This window comes from Myxocyprinus asiaticus, chromosome 27 (assembly GCF_019703515.2).
Source record: "Myxocyprinus asiaticus isolate MX2 ecotype Aquarium Trade chromosome 27, UBuf_Myxa_2, whole genome shotgun sequence".
Classification (NCBI taxonomy): Eukaryota; Metazoa; Chordata; class Actinopteri; order Cypriniformes; family Catostomidae; genus Myxocyprinus; species Myxocyprinus asiaticus.
In genome coordinates this window covers 35,315,098-35,333,759 of record NC_059370.1, presented here as the reverse complement: position 1 = coordinate 35,333,759, position 18,662 = coordinate 35,315,098, and the positions used below count along the sequence as shown (strand labels likewise).

The 18,662-nt window shown below is 41.0% G+C and overlaps 1 protein-coding gene across 3 annotated transcripts in view; it reads left to right on the top strand.

Moving 5' to 3' along the window:
* Window positions 1-18,662, top strand: part of LOC127418353 (ATP-binding cassette sub-family C member 5-like) — a 48,969-nt gene that overhangs the window by 7,600 nt on the left and 22,707 nt on the right. For 2 of the 3 annotated variants that reach the window (XR_007893415.1, XM_051658944.1), the window contains exons 4-10: window positions 2,272-2,419; window positions 5,949-6,182; window positions 13,369-13,542; window positions 15,108-15,255; window positions 16,914-17,062; window positions 17,157-17,264; window positions 18,197-18,544. Coding sequence is in view for 2 of the 3 variants with exons in the window: in XM_051658944.1 (XP_051514904.1) it covers window positions 2,272-2,419; window positions 5,949-6,182; window positions 13,369-13,542; window positions 15,108-15,255; window positions 16,914-17,062; window positions 17,157-17,264; window positions 18,197-18,544 (1,309 nt within the window). In the remaining variant the exon portion in view is untranslated. The remainder of the gene's footprint in view (window positions 1-2,271; window positions 2,420-5,948; window positions 6,183-13,368; window positions 13,543-15,107; window positions 15,256-16,913; window positions 17,063-17,156; window positions 17,265-18,196; window positions 18,545-18,662) is intronic. The other variant, XM_051658945.1, reaches the window with a different exon arrangement.

Here is an 18,662-nt window from a genome sequence, read left to right as displayed (position 1 = left end):
TGGACATGTTTAAGTCATGTATACATGCTTGTGCAAAGGTGAAGCAGAGTGGATATTTTTCTGGGGTCTGGAACAGTTGTGTAACTGAGATACTGTATAAAAAATCTGTGTGAGTGGGATTTTCATACCAGCCCTTGAAAGGCAGTAGTTGGCTTTGGCATTTAACTGAAATGTTCCTAAAGCAGGCCACACACCTCAAAGCCTTGGCCCTTTAGATTGATTTTTCATTCTGAAGGTGAATCATTTACTGTAGATGTTTTACAAGACTGATGTTTTTACTGTAGATGTATTTTCTTGACTGTTTCAAAATAACACAAGTGGTTCAGCACAGTTTGTGCTATGGACATGAATGAGACCTAAGAGATCAGAAGAGATCAGATTTCTGCCTGGCAGACAATAAAGTGGCCAAAAACTTGCATTGAATTAGGGACCTGAGCCATATCTAGAGACCAGAACATTTTAGAGACTCAGTGATGGGATCTTTTGAGTTGCACCAGTAAGCAAACACAGAACCCAAAACACTGTAGCAACATGCTAAAAAAAAAAAAAAAAAATCATTCAGAACACCTTTGTAATTTTCTTAATTTTCTTTGGCAAATGTAAAATTTTGTATTTCTGCTAAATTGAACATTATATATACTGTATATATAACACATGCATGGGAGACTTGACTTGCAGGCAAAGACTGTTTAGCCAAAGACGGACCATTTATTTTAAAATTAATGGGAGAAATTGGAACGGCCAATATGGTGAATGTGGAAAATTAAGTCCCGCCTTACAGGTAAAAGAGCCTATCACCTTTTAGGTACAGATATCAACTTTCAGTCAACTTGTGAACGCACATGCGCAATAGCTGAACCAGCCTGAAACTGATTTGCCTTGAAAGGGAATTTGCTCGCAGGTGACGTGGGAGGAACGATACTCTAATGAGCATAAATATACATAGCACACACACATTTTGTAAATAGTCTGTTTTCTACCATTTTTAATAATTTTATATTACTTTGTCCCCCATCATGGATTTATTTTTCCACTGAGCTAATCACATTGCATTCTGGGATTGCTTACCCGGGTAAGGATACATATCTACCTTAGAATTTGGCCAAAACAAGATATCTTAGGAGGCAACATAATTAAGATACAAAAGACCTTTTGGAACAGCCTTTGTGTCTGGAGCGCACCAATGATGTAAAAAAATGCTGCTTCTGGGAGCAGCTCACTAGGTTTTGGACAGACCCTTTACTCTCTATTACTATTACTATTAAGTGTTACATGAAGATCAAAAATATATCCTACGCTGTTTAATCCATGAATTTTAAATACAAAAAGTTTTGTATTTTAATGTTTCAAATGACCCACACATTTAGATATAAAGAGAATAAATGAAAAAAGAGATAATAATTTTGGAATGTTATGATTGGCTGATCTAATAATATATTGTAAGATTTAAAGTGACTGTGATTTAACAATTTAAAAAAATCAGCATTATTGGAATAGAGAGAGAACACACTAAATTCTTAAAGGAATGTTCCGGGTTCACTACAAGTTAAGCTCAATTGACAGCATTTGTGGCGTAATGTTGATTACCACAAAAATTAATTTAGACTTTTCCCTCCTTTTCGTTAAAAAGCAAAAATTGAGGTTACAGTGAGGCACTTACAATGGAAGTGAATGGGGACAATAAAAGTGAATGTGGCCAATTCTGTTTAAACAGAAATGTGAAGCTTATAATTTTATAAAAGCACTTACATTAACTATTCTGTTAAAATTCATGTATTATTTGAGCTGTAAAGTTGTTTAAATTGACATTTTTACAGACATTTTAGGATTTTAGGGTTTGTTGACAGTACATCGTCATGGTAACGAAGTTGTACAATTTTCTATAACTTCACACAGAAAAGGTTAGTAAGTGATTTTATCACACTAAAATCATTTTTACATGCGTATCCTTTATGTCTTGTGGCTAAACTTTTGAAACAGTGAGTATTTTAATGTTCAGAAATTGGTTCCCATTCACTTTCATTGTAAGTGCCTCACTGGAACCCAAAGTTTTGGGGTTTTTTTAAACAAAAGGAGGGACAAGTCACAAGTTTTGTGGCGATCAGTATTATGCCACAAATGCTAACTATTGAGCTTAACTTGTATTGAACCCAGAATATTCCTTTTATGCTAAACTATAATTAAGCAGGACAGGTGCTCTTTAACTTTTCTTTTTTTTATTTTTTTTTATTCAATTGCCATGATGTTTTATACACAATGTCCTCTATTCAGACTGGAGTGGTTGTGGCACGAGGAGCTGAAGAGACGGGGGAAGGACGGGGCATCTTTATCTCGGGTGTTCTGGAGGTTCTGTCAGACCCGTATGCTGGTGGCAATCTTCTCTCTGCTCATCACCATGGTGGCGGGATTTGTTGGACCTGTGAGTTTCAGTTGGTTTCATTTTCATTGTCAGATAACTGACTTAGGTTGGAGTTGACCTTTGATGCTGACCTTTGACCTGCTTTCCTTGTCCAAACCTTAACCATAACGTATAATAATAAATTCTTATCATTTATGGGTCTTATCATTACCAGAAGTCACGTGATTATTATCTGTGTAGAGCCTCAGCGCTGCCATGCAGCAGAAATGCTGGAAGTGTGAAATCGCAACTTGAGTCTGCTGTCGCAATTACAATATGCTACATGCAAGCTGTGTGAAATGTGCTTTAATCCTAATAAATGTAAATACGTTGTGCAGCATTTTAATGAAAAATCATACATGAACACTGTGATGGTTCAGCATTCTTCTGCTTACCACCACATATTTATGAACAGTTTTACATTCAATAGACCAATCCTGAGATTCTGTTTGCAGCTCATGCTGAATCAAAATGAAGTTTGTAATGGAAACTTCAAATCTAAACCAAACCTTTACTTACAGCTGGTTGTAATCTACCTTATTATGGAGTGTGCCTGGATTCTCTATGGCCCAAGGGGCATGTTATTCATATTATTCATGTTATTGCCTACTGCTTCATTTCTGTTGCCAAATGAGCTTAGATCTGTATTCAACAAAAAGTGATTTGTAGTTAGGATTAAAAAAAACATCCAGAAAACAGATTTGGATCTTATTAGTTTCACTATGAGAGGATTTATTCTTGGTGTAGCTGGGAGCCACTGTTGGGAAGCATGGCTGTTAATTTTATTTGCCCACATAAGGCCACACATGCCCCTGACAGCACTCACTTAATAGCATTATCAGGGATTACATGTTACAAAATAGCATACTTATTTCCCTCCATTGATTTGTTTAGTGTTCCTTGGGTCAGTTATTGTCTCTGCACCAGGCACATTTATTTGCAGAAAATGTTCTAAATTAAACATTTCCTCACCACTCACGCTTAAAAGGATAGTTTACCCAAATATAAAAATGTAGTCATTATTTATTGTTATTCTTTTATTGTTTTATTTATTGTTCCATATGACTTTCTTTCTTATGTGCAACCCAAAATTAGATGTTATGCAGATGACTGGTTCCACATGAGTAGGTGTTGAGTAAATGAAGACCGAATGTTTGTTTTTGTGTGAACTAACCCTCCAATATGAGCTGTGTTACTCAGTTTTCAGAGAAGGCCAAAAATATGTCCTGGGATGTTTTTTATACACACACACACACACACACACACACACACACACAAAGTACTTTCAAATGACCCACACATTTATTACAAGAGGTTACAACGTTTGTTAGTGGCTTATGCTGTTAGTCGTTTTTTATTTTTTATTTAACAATTTGGTATAATTAAACTGGGATTTAAAAAGATTATTTGAAAACAGCCCTCATTAAAGCACCAAGTTGTGCATAAAAGGTGTATCAAGGATTACTATAAATAAAACATATAATTTTCTTGCCACGTATGCCTCGGGCTTTGTTAGAGGCAATATTCATGTTATAATTGTCACATTTATTTGATCAGAGGCAGAAGAAGGAAAAGCGGGCATGGGTCTTTGAAAGTAATGATTACACTGTGTAACAATTTTTTTTTTTTTTTTTTTTTTTCTGGGTAGTAAGTGTTATTTCCTAATTGCTTATGACTCAAAAGTATAGAAAATGGTTATTATTCCCCACAAACTTTGCTTTTGTGACCAGGACAGTAATATTTGGAAATGTACCTATTTCCAATGAGAAAACGGGCAAATTTGTGTCTTTTCATTCACATAAAGACAGAAAAAAAACAACTTATGTAGTTCTTCCTTGGAAAACAAAAGGAGGAATTTTTATGATTGTAGTGGTCACTTTTACCACTACAACCCTTCCCTATGCAGTTACAATGAATGGAGACTGGAGCCTTCAAGCTTCAACAAGGGTGAAAAAGCACAAAAAAATATCATAAGTGTGGTTCATATGGCTTCTGTGCTATATTCCATGCCTTCTGAAGCCTTAAAGGAATAGTTCACCCAAAAATGAAAATTCTCTTATCATATACTGACTCTCATGCCATCCCAGATGTGTAGGTCCTTCTGCAGAACACAAACGAAGGTTTTTAGAAAAATATCTCAGTTTTGTAGGTCCATACAGGGCAAGTGAATAGTGATCAAAACATTGAAGCTCCAAAAAGCACATAAAAGCAGCATAAAAGTAATCTATATGGCTCCAGTGGTTTAATCCATGTCTTCAGCAGTGATTGATCAGTTCTGGGTGAGAACAGACCAAAATGTAACTAACTGTCAAATGGATTACTTTTATGCTGCCTTTATGTTGTTTTTTTCGAGCTTCAAAGATTTGACCACCATTAACTTGCATAGTATGGACCTACAGAGCTGAAATATTCTTCTGAAAATCTTTCAGAAAATCGTTTGTATTCTACAGAAGAAAGTAGGCGTGGGAATCACAAGATAACTGGCGATATGATATAGTATCGGTATTAAGGTCACGATAAAATATTATTGCGATTTTTCTTTCTTTTTTTTTTTTTTTACGATTCAGAACTACGATATATTGCGATATTTCACTCAGTGTTTCTCATTCGTCTTCATCAGACTTAAGGAAACTGTTTTCAAATCACCAGATGCATTGTTAAACTTATATAAAAGTGCCAGTTTACAAAACAAGGCCAGTTTATTTCCTAATATCCATGTACAGTGCAAAGCCATGGACATATAAGACCATAATGGCTCCCTTTTTCAGCAATTAGGTCAGTGCAATCTAGTCTTTCTAAAAATAATTTATAGTATTTATGAATACAATAGTAGACTAAACACTTTAAAAATATTATTAACTACACAGTTTCAATACACAAAAGTATAATAGATTTCACCTAAAAGGTTAGCCTATTTAATATGATACTAAAATTTTTGTCAAAATACCTCCGTTAATGTTACTACTGTAAAATCGTAATACATTTCAGTAAGGGAGGGTGTGTAAAGCTGATTATGCGTAAAGCATGACAACTACACCTTCTAAGGGACTGTTGTTGAATTTCTAGATTGATTTGGCAAGATATTTTTTCCCATCACCACAATATTAATGTGGAAAAATGTAAATAATAATATTGATATTTGGCATGCAATATCACGAGGAAAAATATCACGATACTTTAACATATTGATATTTTTTTCCCACCTCTAGAAGAAAGAAAGTCATACATATCTGGAATGGCATGAGGATGAGTAAATTATGAGAATTTCTATTTTGGGGTAAACTATCCCTTTAATGTTGAATCAGAATCAGATGTTGTCTAAAGTTTGATACTTAGTAGTAGAAGGTTTTCTTGTATTTTCCTATGAGAGGCACTTGATCCCCTGACCCCAGAAACAATTAATGGAAGCTTTGATACCAGATCTCCCTCCTCATGTAATTTTGATTTAATTCAAATAAAGAAAATAAATAAATAAAAAAACTTGAAAACACATTGTACACCTGTCTCATCCCTGAGCAAACCTTCATTGTTTGTGGCACGTTGTTCTCAGGCTCTGCTGATCCGAGCGCTGCTGGAGTATTCTCAGTGCTCAGAGGTGAAGCTGCTGTACGGCCTGGCTCTGGTCGGGGGGATCTTCCTCATGGAGCTCACACGCTCGTGGTCTCTAGCTTTCATGTGGGCTGTCAACTACCGCACTGCTGCACGCCTCAGGGGAGCTGTGCTCACATTTGCCTACCAGAAAATCCTGCGACTCTGCAGTACCAGAGACATCAGCACAGGAGAGGTAAACTGTGTTAAAAGTCTATAAACTATTTACTACTCCACTAAGAATTTAAATAAAGACTGAGCTCTTCTGGTCATGCTTTACTTATCAAAATTAAACTAAAGTGAACTTGAAATCAAAATGTACTTTTTTCACTTTCATAACATACAGTATGTTTCTGGTCTTATTGTGCATGATTCATCAGTGCATGGTAATTAAAAAAAATAAATTAAAAAAATTCATCAAACTTGTTCCACCTTGACATTCCTATTTGTCTGACATAACCTTGGCTTTTACTGATTTATGTTAGCCAATAGCCAGATATCTATTTAGGCTGTTGTAGCCTGGAACAAAGAAGCCTTTCTAAACGTTTGTCAGTTGGTATTGCAGGAATTTAATATGGGGGTTAATGTAACAAACAGTGTTGGGTTATGTTACTTTTAAAAGTAACTCGTTAGAATATTGCATTACTCCTTAAAAAAGTAACTTAATTAAAAATTATTTTTTTTTATGGAAAGTAAAGTGTTATGTAACTTTTGTGTTACTTTTTCTCACAGCCACTTTCTCTCCTGCTATGCTATGCATTCCATACAAATAAGCCAAGCATTGCATACAAGAGACATTACAGGTCATGCTAGCTACTGTACAACACTCATGTAATAGGACTGGTTATTGTGGGAATGAGGAAGTGTGGTTCAGGTATCTTCAAACTCTTTATTCACCAAAATAAACACTCAATGGTAGGGTTTAAACACTCTAACACATTGCACTGCTGTGTAGCACTCTCTCTCTATCCTTTTCCTCTGGCGTGGTCTCCTTTTATTGCTCTCCCCGGATTACTGCAACAAGAAACAGCTGTTAGACATAATTATCATCCAGGGATTAATCTTTACCGCTTCCCCTCTGGGGACAAACGCTCAACCACGCCCTCGCCACACACCCCCACCGCCCGACTCAGGCCAGGGAGCCATCCGGCCTGCCCACCACCAAAAACTGCAGTTGGAGATGGGAGGGGCCTTCCCGAGGTGTAAGCAACGTGCGGTCTGAGGACTCGGTCCATGAGCCACTGGAACATAGCCGGAGCCCCAAACAAATCGAACGGAAGCGTCACGAATTGGTGTAAACCGAACGGTGTGAAGAGGGCTGTTTCATCACGGGATATTGGGCTTAAGGGGATCTGCCAATAGCCCATTTTCAAATGCAATGTTGGATAAAAACGAGCTGTGCCTAACCAATCGAACAGTTCATCAGTACTAGGCATTGGCGTTTACTTTCCGATAATCCACACAGAACCGGACCGACCTGTCGCTCTTAGGAATCAGCACCACCGGGCTGGAACATTCACTGTGGGATTCCTCTATTACTCCTATCTCGAGCATAGCATCCAATTCTTCTCGTATCACATTTTTCTTGTGCTTGTGAAGTCGGTAGGGACGAGTATGTATCACTACCCCGGGCGTAGTCTCAATGTAGTGCTGTATGAGGTTTGTATGACCAGGTAGTGGCGAGAACACATCTGCAAATCCTTTTTGCAACTTGGCAACCTCTGTGAGTTGAGACGGCAAGAGGTGGACCAGGGTGAGATGATTGGCTTTTAGGTTCACCTCCGGCCCGAGTTCTGCCCTCTCTGGAACCACCATTGCCAACATTATAGGGACCGCCTCCCTCCATAATTTCAGGAGGTTGAAATGTTATATATGCGTCACCTTTATCTGTTCGTTTTACCTCATAATCGAGATCTCCCACTCGTCGTGTGACCTCAAGGGGCCCTTGCCACTTGCAGAGTAATTTGGACCTCGATGTTGGGAGTAATACAAGCACTTTGTCTCCCAGTGCAAATTCTCATAGCCAAGTGCCCCTATCATACAGTCGGCTTTGACGTTTTTGAGCTTGGAGCAAATTCTCCTGTGTTAGTCGACCCAAAGTGTGGAGTTTTGCTCTAAGATCAAGAACGTACTGAATTTCGTTTTTACTGTTTGAAGGTCCCTTCTCCCAAGCTTCCCGCATGATGTCGAGCACGCCATGTGACCGACGCCCATACAGCAGCTTGAATGGGGAAAACCCTGTGGAGGCTTGGGGGACCTCTCGAACTGTGAATGACAGGGGTTCGAGCCACTTATCCCAATTCCTAGTGTCCTCGTGCACGAACTTACGAATCATATTTTTCAGGGTTTTATGAAATCGTTCCACCTTTTGGGGCAGCCAGCAGATTCACCAGCTGACATTCACGGCATGCTGCACATGCCCGGCCAATAGAAACGGGCCATTAGACGGTTTTGTGTTTTTTCTCACCCTAAGTGACCCACCATCGGATTATAATGAGCCGTCTGGAATAGCATTTCCTGACGACTTTTCGGTATCAACAATTGGGTTGTATCCTCTTTTGTCTGAGTGTCCTGTGTCGCTCAATACAACCTATCTTTAATAATTAAAAAATATGGATGTGAGAGTACAATGTCTGGCCAATGTCTGGAGGCGTTGACCATCAATCACATGCAGTTGATCAAAAGTGTGCCTAAGGGTCTCATCTTGTGACTGCTCCAGAGGGAAATCTATAAAGGCTGGGAAGCCAAGAATTCCTCCTCCCTTACGTCATGCTGACGTGGAGCTGATGTCGAAGGCTCTGGCTCTGCCTCCCCAACCAGCATGTCACACCCCACACACCGATACGCTTTGTCGCAGAACCCATCCACACACATTCCCCTCAATAAAGTAGTAAATTCCGGCCAATTCATTCCCAAAATTAGTGGATGGGTGAGGTGGGAATTAACCTCAGCCTCGATACTATGTTTTGTCCCCGAAATTGAATAGTGACTGTCACTACAGGGTAACTTTGAATATCCCCATACACACACCACACCTTCACCCTCTGCCCCGTGCCCAAAGCCTTGTCTAGAACCAAACATTGATGGATAGTGGTTTGATTACAACCAGTATCCACCAAAGCTTGATATGTACTTCCCCTGATACTCACAGGTATCTGGTACATTCCAGCTCAATCGGGAGCAGCCCGTGGGGTGTCAGGGACCCGGACAACTGTCCCCAGTTCCATCACGGGGCATTGGTCCTGGAAGTACCCTGGCTCCCCACAACTCCAGCAAGCCGGCCCAGACGCTACACTCACACCCACAGTAGCAAATTCACCAACCTGGGGGGGAGAGTGAGAAGAGACAGGAGGAACTACCAGCTGGACAAACCCCCGTGAACGGGGAGCCGGTTTGGGGGTTATCGTTCCCCGTTTCTGGGGAAATGGGTGGGGACCAGACACGAGGGGGGGGGTGCGAGGTAGCGAGAGAGAGAGAATGAGGGCTCCTCCGCCTCCGTGTACGCCGCCATATGGTCCTCCGCCAACTGGACGGCCTCTTCCAACGACACCGGGTGGTGGCACTGGACCCATTTCGCCATTCCTGTCGGCAGATGAAAGATTAACTGTTCCAGCACCACCAGATCGATGACTTCCTCAGCATTGTGCTCCTCCGCCAGCAGCCACTTCCGGCAGGCGACATGGAGCTGTTGGGTGAACGCAAACGGGCAGCCATGCTCGCTCAGCGTTAGCGAGCAGAATGGTTGTCATTGTTGCTCTGGGCTACAGCCGACCCGTTGCAAGATGGCTTTCTTTAAGTCCTCATACACCAGGAGATTCGCTGCAGGCAGATGTTGGGCTGCAAGCTGGGCTTCCCCGAACAACAACCGAAGGAGACGGGCCACCCATTCTGACTTCGGCCATTCCACAGCTCCGCCGTTCGCTCAAACATATCTATGAACGCCTCCGGTTCGTCTTGTGGGCCCATTTTCATGAGGGTGAGAAGGGACATGGAAGCTGTTTGGTCTGGGGTCGCAGCTGAGCCTTGCTCCTGGTGTAAGAAGCACCTACCGGTCCTCCGCTTGAGCCTGGAGAATCACCTGGAAACACTGGTCTTGGCCTCGCGAAGCTCCAGCAGGGCCTGGTGCTGAGCCTGGTGCATGCTTGCAAGGGATTTAATGACTTTGGCCAACGGTGAGGACTCCATGTTGGTGTATTGTCTTCGTCAAGATTCCTGGGTTTCGGCACCACTGTAACAGGACTGGTCATTGTGGGAATGAGGAAGCGTGGTTCAGGTATCTTCAAACTCTTTATTCACCAAAATAAACACTCAATGATAGGGTTTAAACACTTTAACACGTTGCACTTATGTGTAGCACTCTCTCTCTCCCTTTCCTCTGCCGTGGTCTCCTTTTATCGCTCTCCCCGTATTACTGCAACAAGAAACAGCTGTTAGACATAATTATCACCCAGGGATGAATCCTTACCGCTTCCCCTCTCCCCGGACAAACGCTCAGCCATGCCCTCACCACAACTCATGTCAAAACAACATAGTAAACAAACAGATATTTAGAAAGTAGGTCTTCACGTCATATTTATAATAAAGAATCAATAACATGAATATGCATGATTTGTTTTTCCATCAACATGGCAGCCAGTATGAAAAATAAAGCATAACCACTGTCTTACCTGAAGCAGCAAAGTGCAACACTTGAACCTGCATCATATATGTAATCATGTGCTGTGCCCATCGACCATGTCAGAGTCAACTTAAGATGTTTTTCAAAAGTCAGGATAAAATTCAGTGGGGAATGTCAGCCTAACATGTTCAAGGAATGTGTCTGATAATAAAATAATATTTTTCACTGTAACAGATAAATGGTCGGGCAAGGAGGAGGTGGGAATTTAAAAACTTAAACAACATAAAACATAAACAAACAGACACACACAACGCGGCCTTGTGCGTCTCTCTCTCTCGAACCAGTGTCTCCAGCTGCCCCTGATCTCACTCTCCAGCTGATCAGCTGATTCAGTGCCGGCTCCATCATGGCCCAGCCATGCCCTCCTACTCATCACACTCCTCCCCCGCCCGATTCAGGCCGGGGCGCCACTGGTCTGACTAACAACCCACCCACACCCCTCCATCTCTGGAGGGGAGACGCTGCCCTTCCTGCCGTTATTTCAGCCGGTGGTCCACCCCACCTCCTGCAAACCTGGGGGAGAGACGAGGGGAGGCGTGGGGAGAGGGAAAGGGCAAGTGGAGACACACAGAGCGAGAGAGAGGAGAGTGAGAGAACTACTTGCTCGCCGGCTCCCTGATGCGCTGTCGCCTGGTCCTTAACCACTCCCCCTCTGGCGGACGCCAGCTCACTCCTCCCCCAGCAGACGACAGTGAGTCCTCCAGCCCCTGGTGGACGGAACCGCTCCTCCCCTTCTCGGCAGACGGCCGCGGTTCCTCCGGCTCTCCACGGTTGGCAGTGACCACTCCGTCCCCAGGCAGACCGCTGCGGCTGCTCCCCTGGCGGATGGCAGCAGCAAGGACTCCACGACAGCACATCCCTCCTCCCTCCCCTGTTTCGGCACAACTGTAACAGATAAATGGATGGGCAAGGAGGAGGCGGGAACTGGCTGAACAGTCAACATAAAGGATTAACAATATAAATGAACTCCGGCTGCCCCTTATCTCGCTCTCCCATTGATCAGCTGATTCAGCACCTACCGTGCTCTATCATGGCCCGGCCATGCCCTCCTCCTCATCACATTCACTTAAGTCATCTCAGTGCACACTTAATTTGAGTTGATCCACGGTGTGTACAGACGCCACTGTTTGATCGCACACAACTTCAAAGACGCATGTTAATACAACTTGAATGTAATCATTTTTGTTTCTTTTTTTCTCCCCTTTATCCCCAATTTGGAATGCGCTCTTCCAAATGCGCTCTTAGTCATCGTGGTGGCGTAGTGACTTGCCTCAATCTGGGTGGCGGAGGATGAATCTCAGTTGCTTCCACGTCTCAGACCATCAATCCGCGCATCTTATCACGTGGCTTGTTGAGTGTGTTACCACGGAGACATAGATCATGTGGAGGCTTCATGCTATTCTTCGCGGCATCCACGCACAACTCACCACATGCCACACCGAGAACCACACATTACACGTGACTCTACCCTCCCTAGCAACCGGGCCAATTTTGTTGCTTAGGAGACATGGCTGGAGTCACTCAGTATGCCCTGGATTCAAACTCGTGACTCCAGAGGTAGTAGTCAGCGTCAATACTCGCTGAGCTACCCAGGCCTCCCGAATGGAATTGTTTTTAATGCTACCAATATGTCATTAAAAACTGTTTGTTTCATGAATCAAACTACTTGTTTATTATAAAACTAAAAAGTAGGATCTTTTTAGAAACTAAGACATTGGATGTAGAATGTTGCTCGCAGTCACTGATCCAGAGTCAGCTTTTCTTATCTCATTCTCCCAGTTACGGGGAGCTGTAACACGGAGCAGTTCAGCTGAATAAGTCGAGTATTTCACCCTCTGTATCATGTTGTGGCCAGTGGAAGACTAACCTTATAATCCCTCTGCCTAAACACGTTTACTGATTTTGTTTTTTTTGCAGTGTGTATTTACACATGAATCAATAGCGTTTCACTCTACCGAATGTTGACCTCATATTACACTAAACACGGCTTGTATAGCTAATACGTATGCGTGTTAGCGAGTTGCTTGACAGGTGATGTCTGTATCTAAAAGGCGATTGGCTCTTTTACCTGCAAGGCGGGACTTCCTTTCTACATCTATTGACTGTTGGGTGCCAGAGCTTCTTGGTTGGGCGTTCCAATTTCTCCCATTCATTTAAATAGAAGTGACTTGTCTCTGCTAAATAGTCTCTGGCCTCACACTCTATAGAACTACAATGCCCATCATGCACTACGTCTTTTCCCCGAAGTTTGCACACTTTTGCTCCTGATTTCTTGCATTACAGGGAAAGTAGAGGTGTACAAAAGCAACACATTACTTTATTTAAAAAGTAACTCTGATATTATAGTCTAAAATATATATATTCCGTTACTTTACACGTTTCTCGAAAAATTAATCTGATTACGTGAGGCGCGTTACTTGTATTATTATATGTTGACTTTAAATGAAATGTGACATCTAAGAGAGATCAGTTCCTTAGCCTGTGTCCTTTGCTCTGTGAGAATTGTGATTGAATTGTAATTGTGTTAGCGAGGTCTTTGTGCTTTATAACATGGTGCTAATGCGCTACCTACCTTGTGATGCTAGCTATGATCCAGTTCATAAGTTATAAGTCTTTTATTGTCATTTACACAGGTCACACATAGTGAACTGAACATTGAAAGGTCATGCCTTAATTTTGATGCCTCATCCTGTTGTCCTTTCAGCTGGTGAACATTTGCTCCAGTGATGGGCAGCGTCTGTATGAGGCAGTTTCAGTGGGTTGTCTGCTGGCTGGTGGGCCGCTTGTTGGAATTCTGGGCCTGTTATACAACACATATTTCTTAGGACCAACTGCACTCTTGGGATCAGCCGTCTTTGTTACCTTCTATCCCACTATGGTAAGATAAGCACACCCAATCAACCTTAATAAACTGAATATTTACAACTTCTGAATGTGGCCCAGTTTTCATTCACATGAGACAAAGATTTGTTTTTTGGATGACAGTGTAAACAGCAAAAATCACATTGAAGTTGACATTTAAAATTCAATATCAGCCACCTTCATTTGTGGAGATAAATATAATACGTATCTAATTTTGTTGCAATGTGGCTTTACTGTGAACAGTCAGGATGAGTTTCATGCGATTTGATGCTTTAGTTTTCGCTCAATATTCTCACATTTGTCATAAATGCATGCTTGATTTACTCTTGAAATTAATCATAAAAAAAATCTATGAATTGCACTGTGTGCAGTATTACCAAGAAAACACAGAACATATACAGTATATTGATGTACAATGGTTTCAAATGTTGTGACATTTGCTTTAACAGTAACAAAATAAATTAAAATGCTAATGCTAATGCATAGATTTAAAGGAATATTTTAGGTTCAATATAAGGTAACTCAATCAACAGCATTTGTGGCATAATGTTGAGTATAACAAAAATTGATTTTGACTTTGCCACGTTTTCTTTAAAAAAAGCAAAAATCTGGGTTACAGTGTGGTACTTACAATGGAAGTGAATCTGGCCAAACCTTAAATATTAAACTAACCACTTTTTCAAAAGTACAGCCAAAATATGTAAACAATATGCATGTTAACATGATTGCAATGTGATCAAATCGCTTACTAAAATTTTTTGTGTAAAGTTATATCCAGTTTTACAACTTTGTTGCCATGTCGACAACGGCGTAAATCCTAAAACCCTAAAAGACTGTAAAAATCATGGTTTAAACAACTGTACAAATAATAAATGAGTGTCAACAGAAGAATCAATGTAAGTGCTTTTATAAAATTGTAAGCTTCACACATCCACAAATTGGGCCCATTCACTTCCACTGAAAGTGCCTCACTTTAACCACAATTTTTGCTTTTTTAAAAGAAAAAGAGTGACAAGTCAAAATAAATTTCTTTGGTAATTAACGTTATGCCACAAATGCTGTTTATTGAGCTTAATTTATACTGAACACGGAATATTCCTTTAAGGTTGGAAATCAAAAGTTTTTCTACTTTCATATAATAATAAAATATAAAACCATATGATATCAATAATAATTATACATGAAGATAATTAAAAACTGTAATATGATGCAATTACACTATGCAGAACATACAGTAAATATAAAGTATACATGTAACACTAGGATTACACCAAAAGGTAAGTGTAAGTATTACACCATAAGGTGCTAAAATATATTTGTTTATTATTCGTTTATGGGCCACATTTAAAATATCATGTGAACAACCTCAAACACACTTCAGAATTGAGTAGTAAATCAGAATTGGGCACTCTGGCTTGTGCTGTGCCCATAGCCAAAGTGTCTCAATACACAAACTTTTCTGTGTATTGATTGAGTACATTCAGTCATTTATGTACCTTGCACTAATGTTTTAGGTCAGGAGAATTCCCTTTGAGAGTGCACGATGTAGTCTCGTCTTAACATTTTAATTATTTCCCACAGATGCTGGCCTCCCGCCTAACTGCATATTTCCGTAAGAAGTGTGTGGTGGTTACGGACCGGCGCGTCCGGCTGATGAACGAGATCCTAGGCTGTATTAAGTTCATTAAGATGTACTGCTGGGAGAAGCCGTTTGCCAACAACATCCAAAGTGAGTTGCCACTCCACTACGCCCACACAAGCAATAGCACTAAGTCAGCCACCATCATTAAACACTTACTTCCTGTTTGTCTAAGCACTTAGATCTCTAAGTCTCGCTGGAAATCAAGGGATCATCTCTGTGGCTTTGTCATTGCATTCAAAGGAACAGTCTCCAGTTTCATAAGATACTGGCTTTGGCTTTTTTCCTCCTTGGTCCTCCATCATCTAAATGTCCTGAGTGTCCTTGAGCTTTAAAGATGAATTTATGAAGCATTTAACGCTCTCTTATCCATATTGCCTTTAGAGGGACTTTGTTTAGCAGTAGATGAAAACAATTTGTGTGGGCCAATTTAAATGGGGGAGAATGATCATTTAACTTTTTAAAGTGAGATGAAGCTAATTAATTAATTAGTTAAAGACCTCATGAAATAACTTGACAAGCACAGTTATCTTAACTGTGTTGATAAAAAGGGATGTTTGGGTGGGGCATTTTGAAGGGCTCATACCTTCTTTTTTTTTTTTTTTAAACAGTCAGTAAGCTTTTACTACATCACTGTTATGAACTATGATTAGCTATTTGCTGATTGGTTGCAGGTGGTATTAGGAAGAGGGTCATTCTCATTCCAGAAAAAAATTAAAATGACATGGAAATAGAAAAACTCACTAAAACTCCATTTGTAATTTCATGGGGGTGTTTAACAGATAGTTCACCCAGAAATTAAAATTCTGTCAACTTACTCACCGTCAAGTTGTTCCAAACCCATCCTTGGAACTCAAAAGTCAGAATGTTAGCCTCAGTCACCATTCACTTTCATTGTGTGGGAAAAAGATTAAGCTGTTCTGAAAGTGAGAGGTGACTGAAACTAAAATTCTGCCTAACATCTACTTTTGTGTTCCATGGAAGAAAGTCATATGGGTTTGGAACAACAAAAGGGTGATTAAATAATGACAGAATTTACATTTTGCATGGTTGCATGGCCTTCTGTCTTCTATTTACACCTTTTTGCATGCACTTATGAATAAAATATTACCACTTGCATAGATTAACATGTTTTATATTGAAATTAATGGAGATCCAGGAATGTTATTAGTGATTATATCCAGTACATCTGGACCAGTAGCAAACACTTTGGGCATGAGCCAGAGAGCAGCAATGAATGAATGTGCCAGCTAGCGGGCAGTCGGGACACAAATATTAGTGTGGCAGACGGAGGGCAAAATGGGGCATTGGACCCCAGCCAGTACCTCACCATTCCCATCTAACGCAACATCGCATATATGATTACAATCTGTTTTCTGTTTCAGTTATAGTTCTTAGTTTTGTTGCTGGATTGAACACACTGTAGGATCGAAACACAATATGGCTGTGTTCACGAAGCTGCAGAATAAGGATGTCAGTCCTGTTTGGAGTGCTGAAAATAACACACATAAGCTTTATATCCTTAAAAATGCACCACAGCGTCTGTCATCTGTCATGGTTACAGGCATTTTTTTGTGAGTTTGACTTTGGTTACCTGTTTGCTGTTGAATGTAAAGGACAATTTGATAGTCACAACTGTTAGTAAATGCAGTTGTAAATCCCAAACATTGACTGTGTAAACATAGCCATGAAAAAGATATCTAACTGTTATCTTTACTCACTGTCACCTACTCCATTTGTGTCTCCAGAGGTTCGATCAGAAGAGAGGAAAATACTGGAGTGGGCTGGCTGTGTTCAGAGCCTCACGGTGGGTGTGGCTCCAGTCGTGGTGGTGATAGCTAGTGTGTGCACGTTTACTCTCCACATGGCTTTGGGACATGATCTCACTGCAGCACAGGTAAAGCTATATGTTCACTCTTAACACACTGCCTGAAGCTCGTAAACAAAGTGAGTTCTCTGATTCCGGTTTTCTTTTCTGTCGCAAACTGCAGGCCTTCACAGTAGTTGCGGTTTTTAACTCCATGACATTTGCCCTAAAGGTCACGCCCCTGGCGGTGCGTGCTTTATCAGAAGGTGCCGTCGCCGTCAAAAGATTCCAGGTCAACAACAAACATTTCAACAGGAACATTCATCAAATACTCACCCTATTTGTTTCACACCTATATGACTTTCTTTAGTCCATAGTATGCACAGGAAAATTGCGGAATGTCCAGCTGCAGCTGTCAAGCTCCAAAAAAAACAAAAAAAAACGCCATAAAAGTACCATTTAAAATTGGTCCAAAAAAAAAATAAATAACTTTTGTGCTATATTCCAAGTTTCCTGAAGTCATACAATAGTTTGTTTGTTTGTTTGTTTGTTTTTTGAGGAAATGACACTTTAGATACATAATTTAAGTCGTTATTCACTGACAATCTTTCCCTCTGCTTTAGATCTTTTCCTCACACAAAGCTATCATATGGCTTCAGAAGACTTTGATTGTCATATGGTAAAAATGGTAAATGGTCTGCACTTATATAATGCCTTTTTTAACCTTAGTGGTTCCAAAGCACTTTACACTGTGACTCATTCACCCATTCACACACACATTCACACACCAATGACAGCAGAGCTGCCATGCAAGGCGCTAGCTTGCCATTGGGAGCAACTTGGGGTTCAGTGTCTTGCCCAAGGTCGCTTCGGCATGTGGAGTCATGTGGGCCGGGAATTGAGCCGCTAACCCTGCCTGCAATTAGTGGCCGACCCGCTCTACCACTTGAGCCACAGCCGCCCCTACTTTTGACTACTTTTATGGTGCTTTTTTGTCGCTTTGGAGCTCGACAGCCCCAGTCCCATTTATTTTCATTGAATGGAAAAGAACACTTCGGACATTCTGCAAAATATCTTATTTTGTGTTCCACCTGGGTTTTGAACAACATGAGGGTGACTACATGATGAGAGAATTTTAAATTTTGGGTAAACTGCCCCTTTAAAGTATTTTTTGCCAAATAAACCCAGTGTTCCCAGGCTCAATGCCTCCACTTTCACACACAGAAGCTCTTCATGATGGAGGACAGAGAGCTAATCTCCGTCAAAATTGAAGATCCTGATAACGTGATTGAATTCAGAGATGCCACTCTGGTCTGGGAGAAGACCTGCAGCTCACAGGGGAAGAAGAGCCGACCCCAGCAGAAAAGAGGCGGTATGAAGAGAGTTTTGAGGAGAGAGAAACTGAGCTTGTACATCACTGAGGAGAGCAAAGGGAAGAGCGAGGAACCCAACGCAGAACACCTCCTCACGCACATGGAACAGGAGAGCCCTCAGAGCACCGTCTCATCCACCCAGAGTATTCGACCTCCCCTCCACAAATCCCTGCACCGCATAGACCTATGCGTACAGAAGGTACTCCAACCTTTACTGTGACAAATCATCAGAGCATTTTTACCATTCCATGTGCAGTCATTCATACAGCACATAATAGTTTATAGAGTCTGTACATTTTCAGAACTGACAATCATTT